The sequence below is a fragment of the Aedes albopictus genome, chromosome 2, assembly GCF_035046485.1.
Source record: "Aedes albopictus strain Foshan chromosome 2, AalbF5, whole genome shotgun sequence".
Lineage (NCBI taxonomy): Eukaryota > Metazoa > Arthropoda > Insecta > Diptera > Culicidae > Aedes > Aedes albopictus.
Window position 1 is genome coordinate 502,834,062 of NC_085137.1, and position 25,521 is coordinate 502,859,582.

The following is a 25,521-nucleotide window of genomic DNA, read 5'->3' on the forward strand; positions in this document are numbered from 1 at the left end:
AGTTCATTATATACAAAATATGATGTTAAACAAGCAGTTTTAAAAAAGGGTCGATTTTGCGCCGTGAAAAAAGTGCGGGGCAAGATGGCACACAAGTACCGTGATTTCGGGCGAAATTGATCAGTGTGGTGAAATTGATCGACGTGAGATAAATTTTTATTTGCCAAAAATAATGCTTTAAACTTAAAATAAAATGAGAAAAATGACCATCATCTGACTCAAGGGCTATTGAATGATGAATTAACAAATTGTATAGCTAAATAATTAAATATTTCTGCGTTAAATTTAACATTTTTCCAAACAATAGTCCTGTTCAACAACGCAGGTTGAACTTGCTCGAAGTTGCTGCATCCTACTCTTACCCGTTTGTTGACTAATGGGTAAGAGCAAGATTCAGCAACTTCGAGCAAGTTCAACCTGCGTCGTTGAACAGGACTAATGTGTTTACCGATTGTGAAAGACACCTTCAAAATTTCGTTGCCATAGTAGTATCGCACATGTAATAAACATTCGAATCAATTTCTAGCTCTAAAGTAATCGCTGATTCCGATTTTGTTATCAAAATGTGGATTATCATTAACATTTATGCAGAAAAGTGAATTTTTCGGAAATGATCACATATTTTCCAATTATTCCAATTAGGACATGACCATTAGAGAAAATTTTTGAAAATATGGACAGGCCTATTTTCCATGTACTGCTTTGTATATTTGTTGATTAGTTCTTTCATGAATTCCTCCACGAATTTTCCTGGTGAATTTTCCAGGGGAGTTTCTCAAGAAATTTCTTAAAAGATTCTATTTTTGGAGTAGTCGAGTAGTCCACGGATTTCTTCAGGAATTTCTCCAGGTATTCCTCCAAGAATTATTTAATTTTTTTTAAGAAATTCCTACAAAGATTGCTTCTGCAATAAGTGCATGTATTGTTTCAGAAATTTCTTAAGGAATTCTTTCAAAAATTCTATTAAAATTTCCTCCAAGCATTGTTTCTGGAATCTCTCCAAGAATTCCTCTAGAAATTTCTCGACTAATTCTTGTTGGAATTCCTCAAGGGGTTTCTCAAGGAATTTCTCCAGGTATTCCTCCAGAGATTCATTTAAAAATACCGTTCTGGCAGACATTTCTTTACAGTTTCTTGCAAGGTTACACCTAGAAATGCTAGCAGGAATTCCTCCAGAGATTTCTGCAGGAGTTCCTTCCCAGTTTCTTTCACAGATTCTTGCAGGAGTTTCTCAATGGATGCCTTCAGATTTTTGTAGAGGACTTCTTTCAGTAGTTCTTGTTGGAATTCCTACAGAGATTATTCGAGGTCAGTCACAATACGCGCGACGTTGGACGAGACATAACACTTATAGTTCCTACAATCGTCAAGATATTAAAATTTACCTTTCGTCAACCGGTTTCAGGCGCGATGTTGCCCATCAGCAGGACAATGTCCGACTGATTGCCTTCAGTTTTCGTACGATGTTCGTACACGTCCGAAGAGAAGAGGTGCTACTGGGTGTCGTGTCTACCATACTAAAAAGACACGACGCAATGGGCGGGTCGTCTTCATTCATCAACGGCCTTAGTGTGTTGCTGATTAACATTGACTCCCAAGCATTTAAGTGCAACGTTTCCCTTACGCACTCGAGGAGTTTGGCATTATTCCAATCAATTTCATGTTGGGAGTCTACTGTATGCGCTACCACGCTGGACTCGGTTGCTTTGAAAGACTGGACAGCATTTTTGTGCTCTTTTAAATGAACCTTTACTTTCCGGCGAGTTTGGCCAATGTAAACTGCCGGGGAGTCCTTACATGGTATCTCGTATATTCCGGATTGTTCATCCGGCGGTACTTAAGGTTGCATAACAGGTCACGTAAGGTCTTGTCGCTTTTATGTACAACGTGTAGATTTTGTCGGCGAAGGGCTGTTTTTATTTGATTGGTTATCCTGGTGTAAAACTGTAAGCTGATTCTTCTGATTTCTTCTGGGTTCTGTTGAAGGGTGGTAATATTCCTGCGGTGGTTTTTCCGTTTGTGCTTCTTCAAAATTTTGTTCACAAAAGGCCTGTCGTATCCGTTAACCTCAGCTGCTGTATAAACACGACTTTTTTCTTCTTCAAACTCGTCGCGCTCCATGGGTATATTGTACAGCCGATGTGCCATGGAGTGAAAAGCAGCTTGCTTCTGAGCGCCAAAGTGATTGGAGTCAGATGTAATATACCTACCCGTTGGTGTGGGTTCGCGGTATATACCGAACTTCAACGTGTCGTCTTCCTTTCTGGTGATCAATAACAAACATCGTACGAAAACTGAAGGCAATCAGTCGGACATTGTCCTGATGATGGGCGACATCGCGCCTGAAACCGGTTGACGAAAGGTAAATTTTAATATCTTGACGATTGTAGGAACTATAAGTGTTATGTCTCGTCCAACGTCGCGCGTATTGTGACTGACCTCGAATAATCTCTGTAGGAATTCCAACAAGAACTACTGAAGCATTCACGAAGCCTCTCAAAATCAAATAAATTCTGAAAATATCGATCCAGTTCATCTAATTTAGGCATATTCACGTGAAAGCTAGTGCATTGAGCTGAAAAAAGTTGATTTTTTTCAATATTGAAGAGCTTTGCTAATTGTTTGTGCATCTTCTGGAAGAACTGCTGAAAAATCTGTGGAGGAATCTTTGAAGGAAGCACAGCAGATATTTATGATATAATCGCTGGAACAATTTAAAAAAAAAAAAACCTTTGTAGGAATTTCTGCAAGAATCCCTGATGGAATTTTCAAGGATTTGCTAAAGGAACTCTTGGAGGAATTTCCGCCGGATTTTTAAAGGTATTGCTAGGAGAATTTTACGAAGAAATAATCCAAGGAACAACTTTTGCTGAAATTCCTATAGAAATCCTTAAAAAACTGAAAGATTCCCTGGAGATATTTCCGAAGAAATCCTTCAAGAAATTTGAGAAGGAATCCATGGAGGAATTACTAAGAGAATCCATTAAGTAATTTTTGAAAAGATCTCTAGTGTGATTTCTTTAAAAATCCCTGAATGTATTTTTGAAGAAATCTTAGCAGGAATATCTGAAGAAATTCCTGGAGGGGGAGCATCCAGGGAAAACTTCTTGAAAAACGCTTGGTGGAATTCCAAGAAGAAGTTATTGAGAAACTAAATAAATCCTTCATATTCCTGGAAAAATCCGAAAAAAAAACTCATGAGAAAATTCTAACTGAATTGCTGTATAAGTTGCTTGTTAATATTTCTGAGTCCGTGGAATAAATCCTAGAGGTATACTTGAGGAAACGCTGGAGGAATTTCTGAGAAAAATATGCAGAGTACTACTGGAACACCTGAAAAAATCTCTGAATGAATTTCTGCAGGAATCCCTGGAATCCCGCTAGAATCACTGATGTTAATAATGCATGAATCTATGTAGGAATTGTTGCTTGATTTTCTGGATGAACCCCTGAAGCAATTTCTGGAGACATTCCTGCGGATATTTCCAATGCAGTCCTTAGAGAAATTCCCAAGGAAATATAGGGAGGAGTTCGTAAAGAAATAACTGTACGAGTTCCTGAAGGAATCACCGGAATAATTTCTAAAAAAATCGCTAGCTGAAAGAATTTCTGATCCAATCTTTAAAAGAACTTCTGAATGCGGAGATGAACCAGTCTAGAGCTGGGGCAAATGGTGAAGGATTCTGAAACATTTGATTACTTCAGAAGGATTTTCTAAAGGACACTCTAGAAGATTTTTCGAAGTAATCCCAGGCAAAGTTTCAGAAGGAATTTATTGAATACTTCCTAAAAGAATTCTTGGAGAAATTTCTTGAAGATTCCCTGGAAGAGTTTTTAAAAGGACCCTTTGATTTTTTATGAATGAACTCCTGGAGTAATTTCTGAATATATCCATAGTGCAGTTTTGGAAGGAATCCATAGAAGATTTTCTAAAAGAATCCCTGAAGAGATTTGTGAAGAAATTCCTGGAAGAATTTCTTAAGGAAACTTGAGCGGAACTTTTTTGTGAATCCTCGAAAAATAAAGGAAACTATGTAAGATGTTCTAAAGAAATCCTTTACAAAATTTCTGAAAAAAATCTGAACTTTTGATTTTCTGAAAAAAAATGCTTGAATTATTTTTGAAGTAATCCGTGGTTGATTGCAATTTTTTAGTTAACTTATGGAACTTTGGAAGAATTTCTATAGCAGTCCATGGAATCCCTGCAGAACTTTCTGAACGAATTCGTGCAAGATTTTCAAAAAGAAATCCCTGGAGGATTTTCTAAAGAAATCCATGGAATAATTTCGGATGGAACCCATGGAAGGAAGAGTTCATCTTTTTCTTAGTTCTTAGTGTCTGGATGAATCATAAGAGAATTTCAGATAAATTCATGAAAGAATCTATGGATTTACTAAAGAAATCCCTGGAAGAATTCTTAAAGGAATTCTCAGAATAATCTCAAAAGGAACCCATGGCATAATTGCCAAAGATTTCATGAAAGACTTTCTAAAGGAATCACTGAAAGAATTTCTGAAGAAATCAATTAAATAACATTATTTTGGAAAGTTTCGAAACATGAATATTAAATCAACAAACACCATTCAAATCAAACGCAAGGAAAGGAAAAATCCTAGAAAAATATGGAATTTCAAAAAGTTTGCTGTTTGCGCAAAATAGACAATGAAAAATTTGATCAACAATGTACCTAGCATACTGAGATTAATTTTTGGTCATGTAAAAACAAGTCGGAACGTCATAAGAGCAGACTTGTTATTTAGAATCGCACAATGGCCGACTTTGGCACGTACTCACGATTTCGAGGGCACAAATTTCTTCGTAAACAAAAGCAGCGCACCTGAGCTTCTTATTTTAAGCTTATTACAAGTGAGCAAGAACAAAATGATAAAACGTATTGTTGTTTGAAGCTTGTATCTTGAGATTTGTGCAGCGGAAGATTACAAGTGGTAGTCGAAATACGCGTATCTGTCAAGGGATAAGCAAAATAGGGCGGAATTAAAAGGTACGAAACTGATTACACTCATTCGAAGGCTAAAGAAACTTCCATTCCAGAACATTGAAAACCATTATTGGTGTGGAACAAAATCAATTGAGTTTTTGATATATTTCACTATGAACGACAGAAAATTGCCTTCAAAAACAATTTTAGTTGCAAGTTGTGCTATTTCAATTGCAAATAGTGCGATTGCTTTACGGTTCGAAAAATGCAACAAAACTTAAATCACAAAATTGAAAATGTTTCTTTAAAAGATTTGGAATTAAGTTAAATGGCAGCACTAGATTTTCGTCGTCCACGAAATCGAACAAAATAAGGCAGGCGACCCTCAAACGATATGTATGTGCATTTTATTTCCTCTCATATCAACCGGTTCGATAGCCGAGTGGTAGCATGCGAGCCAGGTGATTTCAAGGTTCTTTGTTCGAATACGGCTGCCAACAGAATCTTTTTTGAATTGTAACGATGGACCCGATGGTCCATGGTAAATTTAAAAAAAGACAGGGACACCGTTTTCAGCCAGCGGCTGTACAGACTGAACGAAACTTAACATTAGACAACGGAAACATGGATCATGCACCAGTGCACAGTGGGAAAAATCGACCCAAAAAAACGGACGCTGGTTTCGGTACGTAAAGTTGACCATTTCTGACGTAAAAAAATACGAGAAATCGATTGGTGCTAAATTGATTCACCGCACGGCACGGGAAGTGGTCCATTTTGCCCTTTTTTCATACAAAAAGAGAATCAAAATGTACTTTCAAACAACTAACACGACTGTAAATCGTTGAAAATAGCTGCAGGTGTAATTAAAGGTCAATGGAAATCATAAACATACATGAAAGATCCTTTTAAAAGCTCATTTTGCCCCATATGCCCCAACAACTTGTGGTTATTCATATTTTTTCCTAATTTTGAATGGATTTTAAATGTTACTGATTTGAAGTGATTTGTTTGGCGTAAACAAAAAGCGCCAGATCTACTATCACCAGAATCATCTTCGGGAGTTGTCCGATTTGCCCCATTTTGCCCTATTTTCATAAAAAAAATAGATTTCAAATGTAGTTATGAAAAACAAATATGTACTGCTATAGAACGTTGAAATTAGCTTTAGGTGAAATTGGAAACTAACAGTTATCATGCGTATATATGAAAGATATTTTCCCTATTTTACCCTACATTCCCCTAAAACTGCTGGATAATAACATATTTTGTGTGGTTTTGCTGGGTGCAAAACATGAAGTCGTGGATCATTTTTGATATATACAAATGCGGGTCAACGATTAATACTAGGATCATTCTCGGAATGGTATGAATAGCTGTCCATCTCACCCCAATTTGCCCTGATTTTTTATCATGTATTGAATAAATTAATTTGCCCTGATTTTTTGTCATGTCATGAATAAATTAATTTCCGTTATTAGCATTGGTACTGTTATCAAAAAGACATATATATGACTTTTTCTATAATTTCAGTTTTTGATGGGGAATTAAGGGCATAATAAGCATTTTATAAAATATGTCAGATATGCGCTAAACTGATTAAATAGGGCGTCTTAATGCACCAAATTTTATATATACTTAAGATGCCTAATTTAATTAGTTGTGTGCATATTTGCTATCAATTTAGATTAAGATAAATGCTTATTATACCCTGAATTCCCCACCAAAGTCATATTCTTAACTGTCCTTTTGATTACATTGGTTTCAGTACCAAAAGTCCATCAATTCGGACATAAGCAAATGTGGGAAATCAATTAATTCATGAGGCGACAACATATCAGGGCAAATTGGGGTAAAATGGACAACTATTTGTACCCTCCCGTGAATGATTCTAAAGCTAATTGATAAACCGTATTTGTATATATATAAAAATGATCCAGGACTTCGTGTATTGCAACCAGTGACATTACAAAACAATACAAAAAATGTTATCATTCAGCAGTTTTAGGGGAATGTAGGGTAAAATAGGGAAAATATATTCAATATATGTGCATGATAACTGTTAGCTTACAATTGCAATCAGAACTAATGTCAATTTTCCATAGCAGTATCTATTTCTTATAAATACATTTTAAATCTCATTTTTCTATGATAATAGGGCAAAATGGGGTAAATTGCACAACTACTGAAGATGATTCTTTTTTTTTATCTGTATTAACGAGATTTTTAGCCCCCATCTCGGGACCCACGCTTTACTTCCCTTCCGAAGGAAGAACTCACATTTTTGCAAGTTTGTCGGGAGTGGGATTCGATCCCAGGTCCTCGGCGTGATAGTCAAGTGTTCTAACCATCACACCAGGTCCGCTCCACAAGATGATTCTGGTGATAACAGATCTAGTGCTCTTTGTTTAAGCGAAAAAAAAAACAAATTCAAATCAGTAACATTAAAAATCTATTCATATTTATGTAAAATTCACAATTTCTAGCAGTTGTTGGGGCATATGGGGCAAAATAAGCATTTAAAAGGATTTTTCATGTATGTTTATGATTTCTATTGACATCTAATTACACATACAGCTATTTTCAACGATCTACAGTCGTGCTAGTTGTTTGAAAGTACATTTTGATTCTCTTTTTGTATGAAAAAAGGCAAAATGGGGCAAAATGGATCACTTCCCGTACCGTGCGGTGAATGAATTTAGCACCAATCGATTTCTCGTATTTTTTTACGTCAGAAATGGTCAACTTCACGTACCGAAACTAGCGGCGATAAAAGATCCGTTTTTTGGGTCGATTTTTCCCACTGTGCAGTGGATACGGAGAAGAAACTATTCTCACGAAAAGTTTCATCGCCCGGAGTGGGAATCGAACCCTCACCCCATAGCATGGTGCGATTAGAAGCTTGATGACCTTAACCGCACGGCTACGAGGCTCTACAAATAGAAAACATTAGTCTGTAAAATTGAAACGAAACTTAGTCTGCAGGCCAAGAGCCCAACATAGGTCCCTTTCGCTTGAATAAAGCCAGACCCTGCTTTAATGGGGAAAGCTTGGAGCTTGGTTTCTAAAATTTTATGGTAAAAATTAATAGAAGATTTCTTGACAAACCCTATGAGTTTAACGATTTTATCTAACTGTTTGAGTGTTCTTTGAGTATTTCTTAAAATAAATACGTTGATGATTCAACGAGCACTGTGACAAAAGAAAAATATGAAATTTGGTCCGGCCTAATTTCAAAATACATTGGTATTGAAGAAATTGTGTTTACTTACGTGCGTGATATTACACTACATTTTTGTTTATACTATCACCGATTTTAGAACGAGTACGCTCTTTAAAAAGTGTACAATAAGAAAGCAAAATATTCATAATTACATGGTTAACGAAGAAATTTTTACAGCTTAGAAACTGTAATCAAAGTACAATCAACTCTCCATAAATCTGAAATTAACGGACCAGGGTTGAGAAATGTCATGAAAACAGAATTTTGTTATTTGTTGATTTCACTGCCTCTAGGATAAATATTCGCACAAAAGTTAAAAATCATAACATGATTTCCCACAAAATTTCAAGATATTTCTCACCCCTGAAGAAGACCGTCGAATTATAGGGTTAAAATCTTGGAAGTATCATAAAAAACTCAAATAATAGAATATGTAACGAGTAGTGGAAAGAGTGCTTTAAAAAACACTAGTTGAACGAGAGATATTGGGGACACCAGTGAAACAAGACCTACATTTGGGAAACAAATTGGAAATGGAAAATGACAACAGACAAACGCTAGGAAACCAAACAGGGAACTTCAAAACGGACGTGTAAAGGTTATCAACTCAGACTAGCTTCTTTTACCTGAGAGAGAAATAGAGTATCCACAACAGAAATGCACATTGTATTTCACTTTTGTTGTATTACGGTTACGCTCTAAGCCACTACTGACTGGTGGCGCAATTGGAAAGTCCTATCTATCTACAACAGCCTTTTTTAGACAACTGGGGCGGGTGACTGGTCGATTGGTTAATAGGTTTTGGCGGTTTTGGTATACTATATACAAGGGGTTTTAGCGCGGGTTTGTTTTTTGGTTAGGTCGGATAAGAAGGCACTTGGTTGGTAAGTTGCGATGTTGGTTTTGGTGGTGGTGGTATCTCACAGTATCGTACAGAAGGTGCGGAAGAATTTCGCTACGAAGAAGAAAGAAAAGAGAAGGAAAAGAAAAGAACACAAGAAGAAAAAAAAAGAACAGAGGATAACAACACACTAAAAGCACTAATTTTGTACAAAGGAAAAGGCGGTTTACACGAACAGAACACATCAGATCTATAAGAAACAGGTACAAATTTGTTTTCAAAATGTTACACTGTGAAGGGTAGAACAAAAACGAAACGACAAACAGACAAAGGCGATTCAAGAGGTAAAGAAATAAACGAAAACAAAAGTTCAGTGTTTCAGTTTGATCGTTTCTTGTCTTTATTGTCTTATCTTATCCCATTTCGTTTCGCACACGGTAGACACGAGAGGAAAAGATTCGTAAAAGTAGATTTCTTCGCTTTGGTAGCTTTGGTTAGTGTGTTTTTATCGGTAAGTTGGAGATTTGTTTTGACGGATTGGAAAGATTAGTGATAAACAATAGATAAAAAGGTTTGTGAGCCATCGCAAACAGCGCGAATGTGAAAAATGAGGGATGAAAGAGAGAGAAAAAAGAAGAAAGCGTTTGAGTATTATAAGGAATAGCTGTAACTTTTTTAACACTTTGAAAACAAATTTCTATCTGATTAAAATCTAATTGAGTAGAAAAAAGGGAGAAAAATTAAAAGTCTTCGAGAGAAACATTCTGTCCGAAACGATGAGTTTTACATATTTTCTCTCCCCTTTTGTCACACTTCACACTATCTATGTGGATTAGATAAACGTGGCTTACTTAGATCTAGAAAAAAGAGGAACTTAAAACTTAGACACAACAATAGCGACCGTGACGCTGGCTTTGGTATTTACACGTGTATTGGTGTAGCGTGTAGAAATGTAAAAGTAGTAAACGTTTTGCAGAACGAGCAATAGTGGTAAAACGAAAGGTTTCGCGTAAACAAAACAATGCGATAACATTTGGAGAATGGCATCAATGGCGTAGTGTAGTACTAGAGCGCCTCTGGCGCTGCTACTACTTCTGAGCTTTACCTATTCGGGAGACCTTGGTTTCCCGCTTGCGACGAGGCGGCACCTGGGGCGTGACGGGTGCACTGTCATTGTCCAGTTCATCGTTGGCCGTCAGCGGAGCGGTTTCGATCTCCTCGATAGACTTCTTCGTTGGCTTTGGCCGGCCGTTCGTTGACGAGAGGTTTGAAGTTGGTGGTGGTGGTGGTGGGGATGACACTGAGGATGATGGCGATGGCAATGATTGGCTTTTGGATGGGGCAGGCGACTGCGATGGCGTAGCCGGCTTTGTCTTAGTAGGCTCTTGTGGCGTAGCTTTGGGTTTGGCGGGTGTCGATGGGGAAGGAGTGGTCGTCTTGGCAACTGCCGAAGCGGTCTTGAGCGCAACGGTTGACTTTGATTTTGTTTTGGGCTTTGTGGATGCAGTTGTTTGTGTGGCGGTAGAAGTGGTAACTGCGGATGGGGCTTGTGGTGACGCGAGTCGCTTACGACGAACTGTTTTAATGGGTTCGACACTGGGTTCTTTACCTGCCATCGATTCCTGTGCGACCTGCTGTTCTAGCTGAGGCCGGGGCGAGGCGCGGGACGGGGTCGGCTTTTTCTCCGATTCAGGAACCGGAGCTGGAGGGGGCGTGGTTTTCGAAGTAGGAGGGGCGGGCGATGCTTTCGGAGCAGTTGGGACTGACGTGGTGATCGCGGTAGGCGTTACAGGTGTGGTTTTCAAAGTAGGCGTAACTGCTGGGCTGATCGAAGTAACCGATGCAGTTATTACTTCCGTTTCAGGTTCCACTAGCGGCATAGCAGGCTTGATTCGGCTTTCGGCAACTGTAGCAGAGGTTACGAACATTGGTCCGTCGACTACATCTTCGTCATCTACGCTGGGATCGTACACGGTTTTGGTGCGGGTACGGGTTTTACCTTCTGGGGTTTTGGTGGTAATGATCTGCTGATAACCTGCAAAAACTTTTTTGGTCAGTGTGGTCGTACTGGTCATTGGATCGTACTGGACCGGCGGTGGCAGTTTCCGACACTCGGCGGCACTTTCGTCCAGTGACGCAACATTCAAATTGTCTTCTTCCTCTTGGATCGATGCTTCAATTTGAACTGGACGCGGGAATAGATTTTGGACAGGAATTTGTGACGAATTGGTTGCAGTGACACGGATGCAATGCAGGACGAACACATGAAACGGTAGCACCAAGATGACCAGATATGACCAATCGACCATTTTGTTTTCATTTAGTTCGGAAAGGGAGGTATGAGAAAAACAAAAATAAACGTTTTAGTACCTCGTTCGGTTATATTTCAACTGATTTATTATTTCCCTATTTTTTGTCACATAAAATGAACACACGACGTTTCCTGGAGTTCACAAACACGAGCACAAACAAAGATTAAACAAATTAAAGATAAATAACAATCGACGTTAGTAAAACATAGAAGAATCATCACACAATCAATTCGATAAACTAAGCAATCCCCTCTCTCTATCATTCAACGCGATTTTCCCAAACACGGACACCACAACAGACCTCGTTGTGACCTCGTTGCGCTATCTGTTCACTAGGGAAATGCAGTACTAGATTATTATCACCCCTGTAATCTGTTCTCCGTCACTCGTTGACTATACCTACTTCATCACATCGGTTGTTGTAACGACAAAGGCCCCAGGCCCCAAAATCTTTATCTCTCATCTTCTCTGATAATGTATACTGACTTGGACGCGGGTTAGTTCAAGTATACGAGTATTTGTGTACACTGTGCGTTTTGGTTTCCTTTCGAATATCTACGCTCAAAACCTAGATCTCTTCTACTACTACTAGTTATCGGTCGATTTGTTAGAATTCTTCGGTGCCGCAGCGTCAACGGCGAGCCCTGAGTTCGGGAGGGGAGAAGAGTTAGGAGAAAAAGAAAAACCAAACTTTAGTTTTTGATCCAGGTTCCAAAACATGATTTTGATTTGTTTTTTTTTTTTGTTATGCCTCGCGGCGCAAGCGAAGTACTTACTTAGGAGAAAGAGAAGAGAAAAATAACGGAACAACAAACACGAACGAAGTGAATAGGAGAAGAAAAACCGCAACGAGCAAGAGCAATGGTTTATTGTTGGCGCGCACTCACGCACACAGGCACGCGCATACTCATACAAACGCAACCAACAGGGAAGAATGCGGGAAGAGAGGGACAATGAAAAGGGAGAAAAGGTAGATTGTGGCGTTTTTGGGTTTTGAATTCGCTACTCTGTTGGTGTTGAGAATAATAGGGAAGAACTCATTCTATTTTATTGTGAAAATTTATCGTTCATCATATCTTCGACTCCTAGTCTTATTTTGATTCCTCAATAACTCATGAGAAGTGTGAAACTTAGAAACTAAGAAATCTTCACAAAATAACGTATTTTCAACTTTTTGGATATTTTGAGAGGGTTTTTCCCGAAATTTCTTCAGAATTTCCTAATTTCTTTGGGCATTGGGAATCTCTTAAGCAGTTTTTCGGAAATATCTCCGGTTAGGCAGGAAAGAATCACTTTTAGTGCCGAAGGAATTCACAAACAGTATGCCGAAAGAGTTGTGGAAGGTATTTCTAACATGACTGCCCACGGAATTTTCAAATAAACGTCGCAAGAGCTTCTGTTGCCTGTAAAGTTTTTGAAGTACCGAAAGATGTTTCAACATAATTGTTTACACAAAAATAGCCGAAGGCATGTCCAAAGGAGTTACCAAAGAAATTGACGAAACAACTTCAAAGGCATTACTAAAGAAAATCACAAATGAATTGCAAAAAGAATTCCTGAAGGAATTTACAAAGGTATGGCCCAAGAAAATCACAAATAGTATGCCAAAAAAAAAACCTTATAAATCTTTCCTTGGATTCCTTCCGGATTCCTTTGGAAAAACTTGAAAAATCTTCCACGGATTCCTTACGAAAGTTTTTTTAGAACATCTGCCATGTATTTAGAAATTGCTCTAGAATTTCCTTTAGAATTACCTCTACAGGATCCTTCAAAAACTGCTTCAAGAACTCCACTGGAAAGCTTCCATGAGTTTCCTCAGTAATGCCTCAATAAATTCTTTTGAAATTCCGTACGAGAACTCTTTCAGGAAATCATCATCGGATTTCTTCAGGAAATAAAAAGTTCAGAAATTTCTTCACGGATTTCTTCAGAAAATCTGCCACTGACTCCTTCATGAATTCTTCCAAAGTGTTCTTAGGAAATTCTTCCAGGGTGTTTTTGAGAATTACTTCAGAAATTCTTTCAAAAGATTTTTTCCTGAACTCTTCCAGTGATTTCTTCGAAAAATCTTGCAGATTCATTTATAAAAATCGTATAGGTATTTCATCAGTATAGTAGTTTCATTAAAGGATTTCTTCAGGAATTTTCTTAAGGATTACTTAATAAACTTTTCTTGGAATTCCGCCCAAGCCCAAGAAACATTTTGATGACACTAATAAGTCTTCTGGAGATTTTATAATCATCATAAGGTTTTAGGAACCTTTTCTAGTCTATTTGACTAAAAATGGAGGCTTTGACGACACATTCACAATTGAAGTCAAATATTCTTTCAGAAAATCCCCCTCTAAAATTTCGTCAGGAATTCTTCAGAGTTTGAGGAATTTCTTCAAGATTTCAATACGAGATTTCGTGGAATTTTACACAGAAATTCAACGAAAAATTTATTTAAAAAAAATCAACTGAGATTTCTTTGGAATTTCTTCTGAGGTCTCCAAGAATTCAATGAGAAATTCCTTTTGTGATGCTTGCAGAAATTCTTAAACGATCTTTTCAGAAATTGCTACTGTGGCTCCGTCAGAAATATCGGCTGGGGTTCCTCCAAATATTCATGTAGGGATTGTTTCAGATATTCTTCCAGGGAATTTTTTGAAGCTCTTCCAGAAATTGCACGAAAAATGTCTGGAAGCGATTCTTCTGAAGGAAATTCTAACAAAATCTCTGGATGATTCTCTGAAGAAATTCCTTTCTTTAAAAAAACTCCTTGTGTTATAACTTTGGAGATTCCTTGAAGAAATTCTTGAAAGTTTTATGGACCGATTCCTGGACAAAAATTCCTGCGAAAGTACCTGAAGAAACTTCTTAAGAGAACATCCTAATTTCATAGTCATGAGAAACTTCTTGATGAACACTTAAAATAATTTCAAGAGAAAAATTCTCTAAATTTTTTGGTAGGATTTCTGCAGAAATCCGTAGAGAAATTTTTGAAGGAATCTCTTTAAAATATCTACCAAAATTCCTGCAGAATTGCGGACAAAGATACTGGTAGAATTCTTATAAAAATCTGTCAATAAATTTGTGAGGGATTCCAGGAGGAATTTCTAAAGGATTCCTTTGAAGAACTCCTGGAGATATCTCTGAACGATTTCATAGAAGAATGTCTTATGCAATTTCTTCAGGGAAAATTACTTAAAAATCTCTGAAAAATAATTCTTGAAGGGAAAACTTCTGAAAAACAAAATACATCCCGGAGAAAAAATAGGGAACTTTTGGATGAATTTCTGAAAAGGTGATTTTTGAAAGAATACCTGGAAGAACAGGAAAACCCTCTACAGGTATTCATGGATGGTTTTCCATTGGTTGATGTTTTTTTTATAAAAAAAGGCCAAGTAATAGATTCTGGAATAATTTCTGCAAGAATTGCTGGGAGATTCTTTGGAGAAATTTCTGAATAAAAAATAGATGAATACCTGGAGAAGCTTCTGAAAAATTTCCAGAATCTATTGAGATTTTCTTCTCTGAATATATGGAATAAGACCTGGAGAAATTACAACAACTATTCAGGAAAGAGTTGCTGGAAAAAGATCTGCAGTTTTAAAGGAAACCCCTACAGGAATTTTTGAATTAATATCTGGATAACTGCCAAAAAAAAATCTCCTGGAATTGCGTCTTTTGAAGAAATCTTTGTTGGAACTCCTTGAGTTATCCTTTGAGAAATTTCTTGAGAAATGTTCTGAAGAATTCTGATAATATTCCTGAAGGAAATTCTTACAGAAATGTTTGAAGAAACACATGAAAGAACAATGCACGAACTTCCGTAGCAATCCTTAAAGGAATTTCCCAAAGGAATCCCAAGAGTAATTTCTGAAGAAACTCGTGGACCAGTTTTAAGATTGATCTTTTGAAAAAAAATCTTGAGAAACATCTTGAGAAGACCCAAAGAAAATTCCGGGAGAAATGCCGGAAATAATCTCTGAAGGACCCTGGAGAAATTTTCAAAGAAATACATGAGCAGGAATGCATTTTATATATACACTGGAGCAATGTTTGGGGCAATTCTAGCTTGAATGATTCTAGAAAATCCTGCGAGAATCTTCTTTCTATAAAAAAATCTGTAAAAATTTGAATAAATCTTGAAAGAATCCCTGAAGTAATTTGTGTCGGTGATAATCATGAAGAAAATTCTTGAGCAGTACAGGGGAAGAAATAAATTCTAAAAAAAACTTGGAGTTATCTTAAGAATAGTTTTGTTTTTTCTTTCATGGAGTGGTTTCCCTGGAATAATTTGTATTTAGGCGTGATATTGAAGTTGAAGAAAGTAATTCCAGTATCGCGTCCTAGGAACATCCCTGCTGAAATTCCTAATCAAATCCTTGGAATACTGAATAAGTCCTTGGAGATATTTTCGAAGAAATCTTCAAAGGTATTGCTAAATGGATTTCTTGAGAAATTTCTAAATGAATTTCCGAAGGAAATTCAGAAGAAATTTCTAGCCAAATTCCTGTAGCAATCTTAGGAAGAATTCTTGAAAGAATCCCTGGAAGAACACGCTAATTGCAGGGCCACAAGGCTCCACTGGACACCGCCAAAAAACTATTTGGGAAACACCTGGTGGAATTCCAAAATATAACTCTAGAGATGTTTTCAGAAGAATTTCTGGTGAAATATTTTAATAAAATTGCTGGACAATTGTCTGGGAGAATTTCTGCAGGAATATCTGGAGCAACAAATGAAGAAACCTCTGCAAATAATAAAAAAAATCTCATTATAAATTTCTGAAAACAATCGTGTTGAAATTCGTAGTAAAATACTTCTGGAGAAGTGCCTGAACGAATTCCTGAGAGAATTTCTTGGGTATTTCTCGAAATATTTTTGAAGGAAATCTTGAAAGGTTTTTTGAAAACATAGGTTGAGAAATCCCCGAATGACTGTAGGAATCCCTGGAAGAATCCTCCTGGAATCACAAAAAGGAATCATTTAGGAATCTTTGGAGGATTTCCTTTATTCTTTTCGGATACATTTTTTTTTTAATTTCCAGTGAAATCCCTGGCTAAATTCATAGCAGAATTTCTAAAGAAACCACTGGAATAACTTCCGAAAGAATCTGTGAAGGTATTCGCGGGGAAATTTTTCAAGGAATGCCTTACAGATTTTCTGAAAGTATAGAAGAAATTCTTAAATCCATGGTGGAGTTTCTTCAAGAAACCATTGAAAATTTAAAAATAAAACCACTGGAGAAATTTCTTAAAGTATGAAAGAATTCACGTAGTAAATTCTGAACAAATCTGTGGAAGATTTTCTAAAACAATACATGGATTTTTTTTTTTTTGAGGATTCCATGAAACAATTTAGAAAGGAATTCAGGTTTTTTTTAAATAATCTCTACAAAAACTTAAGTAACATTTGAAGGAATTTTTAAAGAAATCTCTGGAAGAATTTATGACGTAAAGTTCGTCGAAAGAATCACCGGAAAGATTTCTGATAATATCCATGGAAGGTTTAAATAAGTGAGAAATCTCTGGGGGAATTTCTGAAGAAAACTTTGGATTCATTTTTGAAGAAGTTCATGGAGAAACTTTTGAAGCAACCCATACAAGATTTTAATTATTGAATCCCTGAACAAATTGTTGAAGGAATCTGTGGACGGTTTTCATAAAATAATCCCTGAATCATTTCACAAAGAATTCTAGAATATTTTGTAATATAATGGAATCTATTGAAGAATTTCCAAAGACAACTTTGGAGAAATTTATAAGGGATGCTATGAAATGTTTAAAAAAAAATCCCAGGACTGCTAAGAGACATTTGTAAAGCAGTTCCTGCAAAATATTCTTGTTGAAACCCTGGAAGATGTTTTGAAGTTGGAGGTATTTCTGAAGGAATCCTTTAAGAATTTTCTACAGGAAATTATGGAGAATTTGCTGAGAAATTTGAGGAAATTTTGCTAAGCAAATCTTTAAAGAAACTTCTGGCATATCTCCGGTGAAGTTCTTGAAGGAAACACTGTAGAAATTCTTGGATGCATTTGTGGAGCAACCCATTGACGATTTTATAAAATAGCGTCTCATGAAATTTCTGAAAGAGTGGAATTTCTGAACGACTTTCTACGAATTCCAAATAAATCCCTGAGAGATTTTCTTTTAAAAAATCCCCGAAGGAAATTTTTAAGAAGTGTGTGGAAGACTTTATAATGGAAAACTTGGGGAAAAAAATCTGAAGGGATCTTTAGACTTTTTTCTGAAAAAATCCCTAGAAAATTTCCTAAAAGCCTGGAAGAATTTCTCTGGAAGAAGTCCCTTGATGAAAACCTTCAAGGGATGTTTTTTATATTTTTATTAATGGGTATTTTAAATTAAAAATAATTCTACACTTTTTTAAGGGAATACTTCACGGAATTTCTGGAGGAATCTCATGAAGAATTTCTGAAGCCATGCAGTATTTAAAAAAAAATATATGAAATTACTTTTCCAGTGAAGTTGGTGAAGGAATTGCCAGAGGAAATTTTAAAACAATTCCTTAAGAAAATATCCTAACAAATCCTTAGAAGATTATTTGAAATGATCCGAGAAGGATTTCCTGGAGAAATTGGTGTAGGACTGCGTAGAAAAAAATCCGAAACATCCTGGATGAATTTCTGAAGAAATTTTCGTAAGTTTATCTGAAAAACATACCAAATGATCTCTAAAGGAACTCTGAGAGAATATTCAAAGGTATCCCGGAATAAGTATCTAAATAAAAATCGGGACGAATTTCTGACCGACTCCTACAACTTATGTCTGAAAAAATGCTGGAGGAATTTCATAAAAAAAATACTTGTATTAATTTCTCAAGTATTGCATGCAAGTTTTTCCAACGTAAAAGTTCTCGTCAAATTTGGAGGACCCCTAGGAAAATTTCTGTGGTTTTCTCTGGAGGAAATTCTACAGATATCCCTGAAGAAAATTTTAGGATCTTTCAGAAGGATCCGTGAAAAAATCGCTTGGGCGTTTCTGGAAAATTTTCCGCGAGTTCGGCAATAGTCTTTCCGGCTTTTCTTTTTGAACGGTGGAAAACTTTTTCCACTTCATATTTTTTTTTAATCCTGAGAAAATTTGCTTTCATTTTCATTAAAAAAAACTTTGTTTCTACGATGCTTCGTTCCTGAGTTATTATTTTTCAAAGAAAAGGCTTATATGATACATTTGGACATTTTTCAACAAAATTGGCCATAACTCAAAAACGAAAAAAAGTGCATTCCAAAAATTTCAGCGATTAAAGCTTATAAAATAACCTTCTCGAAAATATGTTTTCGAAAATATTGCACGAGTTTGGGCATAGTTTTTCCGGCTTTTCTTTACGAAATTTCCTAACCGTGGAAAACTTTATCCAGTTCATATTTTTTTTGGATTTCTGAGAAAATTTGCTTTCATTTTCTAAAAAACACTTTGTTTCTACGATGCTTCGTTCTTGAGTTATGATTTTTCAAAGTAAGTAGTGTCATGGAAAAACCAAAAATTTCCACCTGAGTTTTACAAATACGAACACGCTCGGCTTCTAGGACGCACACAAACATATATTAGAGAAAAGACGGAAACACAAAATGACACAAACAGAGTAGCGAACTTGTATGAGTGACTGAGTACCGGGTAAGTAGCGTACATTGTATAAAGTTAAAGTAAATGTATATGTATTGGTGAGCCCAGTATGATGACACATGATGAAGACACTGCTTTCGAAACAACAGATCCAGGGGAAAAAACATGGTAGTCGAACAGTTCCTCAACAATGAATTCGTTTATTGTATCTATTTGTTTTTCAGCTTGTTTGTTTGTGTATGTGTTTGCTGTCGATCACACATGTATTAAACTATATGAATATTTTTTCGTCTATATCTAAATATCTTTTTTTCACATTTCACTACGATTTGTTGCTTTTTTTCGTTTCTTTCAATCATTTGTAATTTCGTTTCCTAAATTTGTTTGAATAAAATGACTTTTAGCAAACAATCCAAAAGCAGCGTGACGTAATTATTGTCAACAAATGGCATGACATTTCTACAACTACTTTCGCTTGCACTTTGTTTTCCATTGTCAGGCATTTTGGGTTTTGAGCACGAAGCATACATGGACATGAACGAACGAAAATAAAATGCATTATGGCAGGGCAAATCAATAATGATAAGAGGTCGTGTTAGGACTACCAACGTATATGTATGACTTAGAATGGGAATACGTAAGGGAAATTGAACTGTAATGAGAACTATGGCACACTTGGACCAATTTCAATCAGTTATAGTCTAATTTTGATTTATTTTACTACAAGCAGCTCTATTTTGATGATTTGTTCTATAGCCATGTGATATTAACCTTCACTGTTACTCTGGAGAACCCAATTGCTTTAAAATCAATTATCCGTTTTTCAAATAGTATTCAAACCAGATTACACAAAATTGCCGAATCAGTATATACATTTTGACAAAAGAAAATATATGTTGACAATTGGTACCAACACTTGATTTCCTACCGAATTTCGGTAATTTATTTTTCAACTTAGTTTACATGATATTTTGAAACTCAATTGAAATTTATGTAATTATAAAATTATAAAAGCAATTAGGCTCCACTGCAGATATGCTTTGTACGTATTTGTGCGATCGACCACATGCAATTACAGGTCTTCCCATCGTTGATGCAGTTGTGTAAGTGTTGATTCTATCTGTGTATGAATGTTCGTTGAACGAACGGAGTTGTTTCGTAGCTACAGGATAGGCGGGTGTGGTTGGATTCTTGGGGTTGTTCAAGTAACATTTTTGGTTTTATCATGGCTTTAAATCAGCTTTAAAACTTCTTGATCGTCACAATAAAGCCTTAATTGTTACCACGGATGGGTTACTATGATCAATAAAAAGTAATTCAGATTAGTAATAGCTTGCTGCGACCCTCGAGTACAGGATTTGGCAGTGGTTGCCGCCGATATGCTTGCTCTGTTTGACCAGTTCCGAGCCTCGACTGCGGACCGGCGATGCCCTGCGGGACAGCCTAGCGATCCTACCCAGTTTCCGAAGGCGTTCGCTAGACATGTCCGCACTGGTCATCTGCCGCCGATCGTCGCCGGAAGTCATCGTCCAGCAAGCTTTCTCACGGCTTCCTGCTGAATCCTGCACACGGCGGTAGTTATGTCCACCACCGCCACCAGGTCGCCGGGTAGTGCGGAAAGAAAAACAGCAAAGAAGCAAGTCCAATTTGGGGCCAAATCTTGTGAAAAGCTGCCGAGCGGGTACGACCGCCGCCGGCTGGCGTAAAGCGTATGGTCAATTACCTTCCTTCTTCTCGACCGGGACGATGTCCTCGGGCTGAGGCGTTGGCGAACGGTCCCGTGGATCCCGCTTCGGTGTGGTCGAACGCGATCGCGACTTGGACGAGCGGCTTCGACGCGGAGGAGCTGGGCTGATGGCTCGCAGTGGAGTCGTCGACGCCGCCGGAGTTTGGGCGGATTCGGCCACCGGGGATGGTCCCGCGCTGACCGTCTGCGTGATGCGGCGCCAGATGTTCTCGAACGAGTCCCGACCCATGTAGTCGATGTTACCGGATTCCCAGCACTGGCGGCGCATGTGCTCTTCGTAGACTTCCTGCTCGGTGGACTTGGGCTCACCAAGGTGTAGCTGCGACAGCGCTCCAGCAAGGCCACTCTATACGGAACGGAAGGATCAGAGAGCAAAACAGTACGGATTGATTGAAACGGAGTTGCTAACCGGAAGGGCCAAACGCACACTTGAGAGGGCGTTTCCCGAGATGAATGAGGTTTCTGATTTGATTCGGTTTTGTGGATGTTCTTCGTGTGTATGTGTGATGAACACTCATATTCTCCAGATGAAACACGTAACATTCGACATAACAGAACACAACCTTGATTGATGTTGAGATGGATTGGTTTGATTGGTGTTAACTCATATGCAGTATCATACACAGACTCATTTAAAAAAAAACTACTTTCTTTAGACTTCTAAAAGTTTTTTTAAAAGTTTCTCCAGAAAACTTTTCTGGAACAAATTGTTTATGTAAGTTTTTAATATTTGCCCACCAGTTCTTCGATAGCGTGAAGATCTGTGGTAAAGACGAAAAAAGAAAAAAATATATAATCTGCTAGTGGTACCTAGTTTAAATGTGTTTGAATGTTTTTAATATTTTCCGAATTGTATCTTCCTCAGAGGTAAATTCTTCAAGATGGTCCGAGTAATACCATATTTCAATCATTTGGAGATTATCCAGAACACTCTTTATAGGCTCTCCAAAAAAAAAACCTGCATAGAATACTACTAAAAACCCAATTTTTATCATGTTTATTGTAATTTTTCTAAGCTTCGTAAAAATGATCTTAAAAAAGTTTCTGAAAGCTTGAAATCATGAAATTTGAAAAATGTTTTATATGTTAAGTTCAAAATCTAAAAAATGGTTACTTATACCCCTTTGCGTCTGGACCCCTTAACTACAAGTTTTTAGTTTTTTTTTGTTTTTTTTTTGAGGAGTTGCGATGGGGATCTCAGCGGGTGGCATTGTTCGAAGGAAAAAGTGAAAAATGATCCCAGACAACCAGAACTCGCATAAAAATGCATAGATGTCATCAAATTATCACTAACATACCTCACAATCACATAAATGTAAACACCAAATGCAGCAAAAGAGCGAAATTCATCGCAAAACCCGACATTTTAATGGTTGTTTACGATGAACCACACTGAATCGCATAATAACACGAGCAATCTCATGACATAACATTCAAATTCGCAATTTGCATGGTTTTGCGAACTTTATTTAGTTATGACAGCTCTTCTTGCATTAGTGTGTTGATTAACTCACATAAATCTGGAGCAACATTTGAAAAGTGCCCAAGAGGTCTTGTGTCATTTTTTGAAAACGCTCCGTAGGGCATAACAGTAGCCCACCCACGCAAATAAACACAGTTATCCGAAAGATCGATGTTCGCTCTATCTGATAACGGTCTTAGTTTGTTTGAATAAGCTGATGGGGGCTCAGGAGCGATGTGTGAAGCCATTGTTTACCAATGCTTGTATGCCATTTTCAAATGTTGCTCCAGAAATGTACAAGCAAGTATGTTTACATTTCAATACAAACCACCTTAAACGATAATCTGTTATGCGTACATAATGTGATTTGAAATGTGATAACACTGAAAAAGTTGCTGTCTGATTGTGGTTGAACTGTGGATCCGTAGCGAGAAAGTGAAAAATCGTTGGGTAGTGAACCGTTTGTGTTAAAATTAAATCATTATAACTGTTTGAGTGGCTCTGGTGTATTAGTTTCAAAGTGTTTTGAACTAGCCCTTGTAAAAAAATGCAAAATTTAGCGTTCAGGCTCGCGTTGTTTGCCAAACTACCCCGTACTGGGACACCACAGGTAAGTCAGTTTTATTTTAGAAGACATTGAATGGCATCGCAATGTATCATCCGGTTTCTCAAGAATTGTGTGGTGTTAAGGCACCGGCAGCTAATCCAGAAGTAATAAATTTGACACCGGGGGCAATGTGAGTTGTTTTTTATTTGTTTTAATAAAATAACTCGCATAATATGATTGATTACGTCGCAATGTGTACTATCATCGATAATTGCAGAAGATATCGTTTCAACTCACAGAGCGCTCTTTCTTCCGTCAATGCACGCATATCGCTTCCACTTTTGCATGTATAGGGCATATTCGCAGCGTTTTATGCGATGAAACTTTTACACTTAGTTGCAGTTCGTTTTACGTGGTGGAGCGGACCTGGTGTGATGGTTAGAACACTTGACCATCACGCTGAGGACCTGGGATCGAATCCCACTCCCGACAAACTCGCTAAAAATGCGAGTTTTTCCTTCGGAAGGGAAGTAAAGCGTGGGTCCCGAGATGAACTAGCCTATGGCTAAAAATCTCGTTAATAAAGATAAATAAATAATAATTCGTTTTACGTGTGAATTGGTTGTCTGGGATACGTGTTTGGGGCAGGTGTACATTATCCTTTCTCGTGAAGTGATAAAAATGGATGCACACTAGGCTAGAAAAAAATAAATTAAGTCTACAAAAACTCATATTTTGCGTAACTTTGGAAGAAAATGATGTTCTACGAGTTTGTTCGAAATTTAATTTGTGAGAAATTCATAAAAAAAAGAAATTTGAAAAAGTTATGGCACTTGAAGTGAAAACACCTTTTTATTACTCCAGGGTGTCTACTCATAACTCAAAATAAAATTCCCTGAGTTTTCCAGGTTTTTCCAGATGAAATTTTGAAAGTTTTGAATTATAAACTTAAATATATTATAAAACTTGGGTTGTTTTTTTTCTAAAAATTATAAAGGGTGACTTAGGGTATTGTTCTCTTCGTCATGAGGGATTTCTGCCGGCCAAATTGCCTGAAACTTGATCATATTCAGCTTGGTTGGGAAGGATTTGATGCCAACTCTGAGTTCAACAGGTTTTAAAAAACCCCCATGACGAAGAGAACAAATCTGCAGAAAATACGTAAGTTCCACTACTCTTCAAAAATTCTATCAAGATTTCTGAGCATAATTCCTGAAATTTCTTCAAAGTTTCTTCCTGGCTCTCTGCAGGATTCTTTCACTCGAGATATCTGTTTGAGTACGTCCCGATATTTCTTACAAAGGTTTTCCGATATACTTCAAGAGATTCTCGCTGGATTCCTCCTGAAGATCCATTCAAAACTATTCAAAGTTTCTTCAAGAATGTCATTGGTTGAACCTCGTAGCCATGCGGTTGGAGCCCGGGTGGATGAGGGTTCGATTCCCGCTCCGAGCGATGAAATTTTTCACGAGAATAGCTTCTTATCCCGTTCCTGTCGAGATTTTTTCAATAACACTTTGCGGAGTTTCTCGCAAGATTTTATTTGAACTCCCTCGAATATTTCTCCATGAATTTCCTATAAGGTATTTCGTAAGTTATCTCAGGAGACATCCTGAGGAAAACCCGTAGAAGAATCCCTGCAATTACTTTGGGAGAAATCCCTAAAGGAGTATCCAGAATCTCGGGACAATTTCTGGTAAAGATTTCGGGAAGAATTTTGAGAATAATGCGCAGAATATCTGTAAGAACTCTGAGGTGGATCACTGCAAGAAATCCGGTACAACTACAGGAAACAGCCTGGCTCTGAAAGAATGCAAGAGGAGAATTCAATGAGAAATATCAGCAATAACTCCTGTTGAAATCCCAGAAGGCACTCTGGAAAAAAATCTTAGGAGAAAATTTCAGGGTAAATTAAGAAAAACTCTGAGAGACATCCCATGAACAACATCGGAAGGAATGTTCTGAGAGAAGTTTCAAGAGATACTCCGAGAAAAACCTCAGGTAAAACTTCAAAATAAACCTCGCGAAAACTTTTAACAAATTCCTGTAGGAGACTAGGAAAAACATCTCGAAGAAAGCCCAAAGCAATGGGTTGAAGATAACACAGGAAAAAAATAAAAGAAATCTCTTGAGGAACTCTTGCATTAAATTCATGAAAACTCCTTCAGAAACCCTTGGAGGAACTTTAGTAGAAACCCCAGGAATAACTCCTTTAAAAACTCGGAAAGACATTCTGTGAAGATCTTCTGGGAAAGTCCCAAGAAGAACATCGGAAGGAATCGGGTAAAATTTCCGTGAGGAGTGCCGAAAGAAATTTCACGATTTATCCCGACAGATATTCTTATAGAGTATTCGGGATAAATTCTGGTGGAAATCCTACGAAGATTTCTTTGAGCAAAACACTGGAGGAACTCTGAGAACAAATAGCATCCCCATGAAAAACTTCAGGAGAAATCGGTTGGAATTCAGGAATCCTGGAAGGAATCCGGAAGTATACCTTTCCAGAAAAAAATCAGAAAGGAATACCAAGAAAAATAGCGTCAAAAATGCGGAAGGAATTTTATAAGAAATCCTGGGAGACATTCCAGGAGGTATTTTTAAAGAAGTTCCAGAAAAAAATTCTGACGGAATTTCTGGAAAAAAAAAATCCTTGTAGCGAAATTTCTATATGGATTTTTACTACCAGGTTCATACGACCCAATGTTTTTTTTTATCGGAGTAAAATTTCCCTGAGTACTCCAGAAATTCCCTGAGTATTCCAGGTTTTTCCCTGTTAAATAAAACTCCCTGAGGATTCCCGGTTTTCAGGTTTTTCCAGGTAGTAGACACCCTGTACTCGAAAATTCAACTTTGAAGCGATTGTGCGATCTCTAAATCTT

At 37.3% G+C, this 25,521-nt stretch overlaps 1 protein-coding gene across 24 annotated transcripts in view; it reads right to left on the reverse strand.

Moving 5' to 3' along the window:
• LOC109409788 (glycogenin-1) overlaps positions 1-25,521 on the reverse strand; it is a 132,456-nt gene that overhangs the window by 46,472 nt on the left and 60,463 nt on the right. For 7 of the 24 annotated variants that reach the window (XM_029870348.2, XM_062854445.1, XM_029870356.2 and 4 more), the window contains 2 exons: positions 20,610-20,979; positions 10,109-11,188 (listed from right to left, as the gene is read on the reverse strand). In XM_029870348.2, the coding sequence (XP_029726208.2) occupies positions 10,109-11,188; positions 20,610-20,979 (1,450 nt within the window). Of the gene's footprint in view, positions 1-8,779; positions 9,118-9,372; positions 11,189-11,634; positions 11,960-19,066; positions 19,261-20,609; positions 20,980-25,521 lie in introns of those variants that run through there. The other 17 variants (XM_062854450.1, XM_019683375.3, XM_062854449.1 and 14 more) reach the window with 15 other exon arrangements.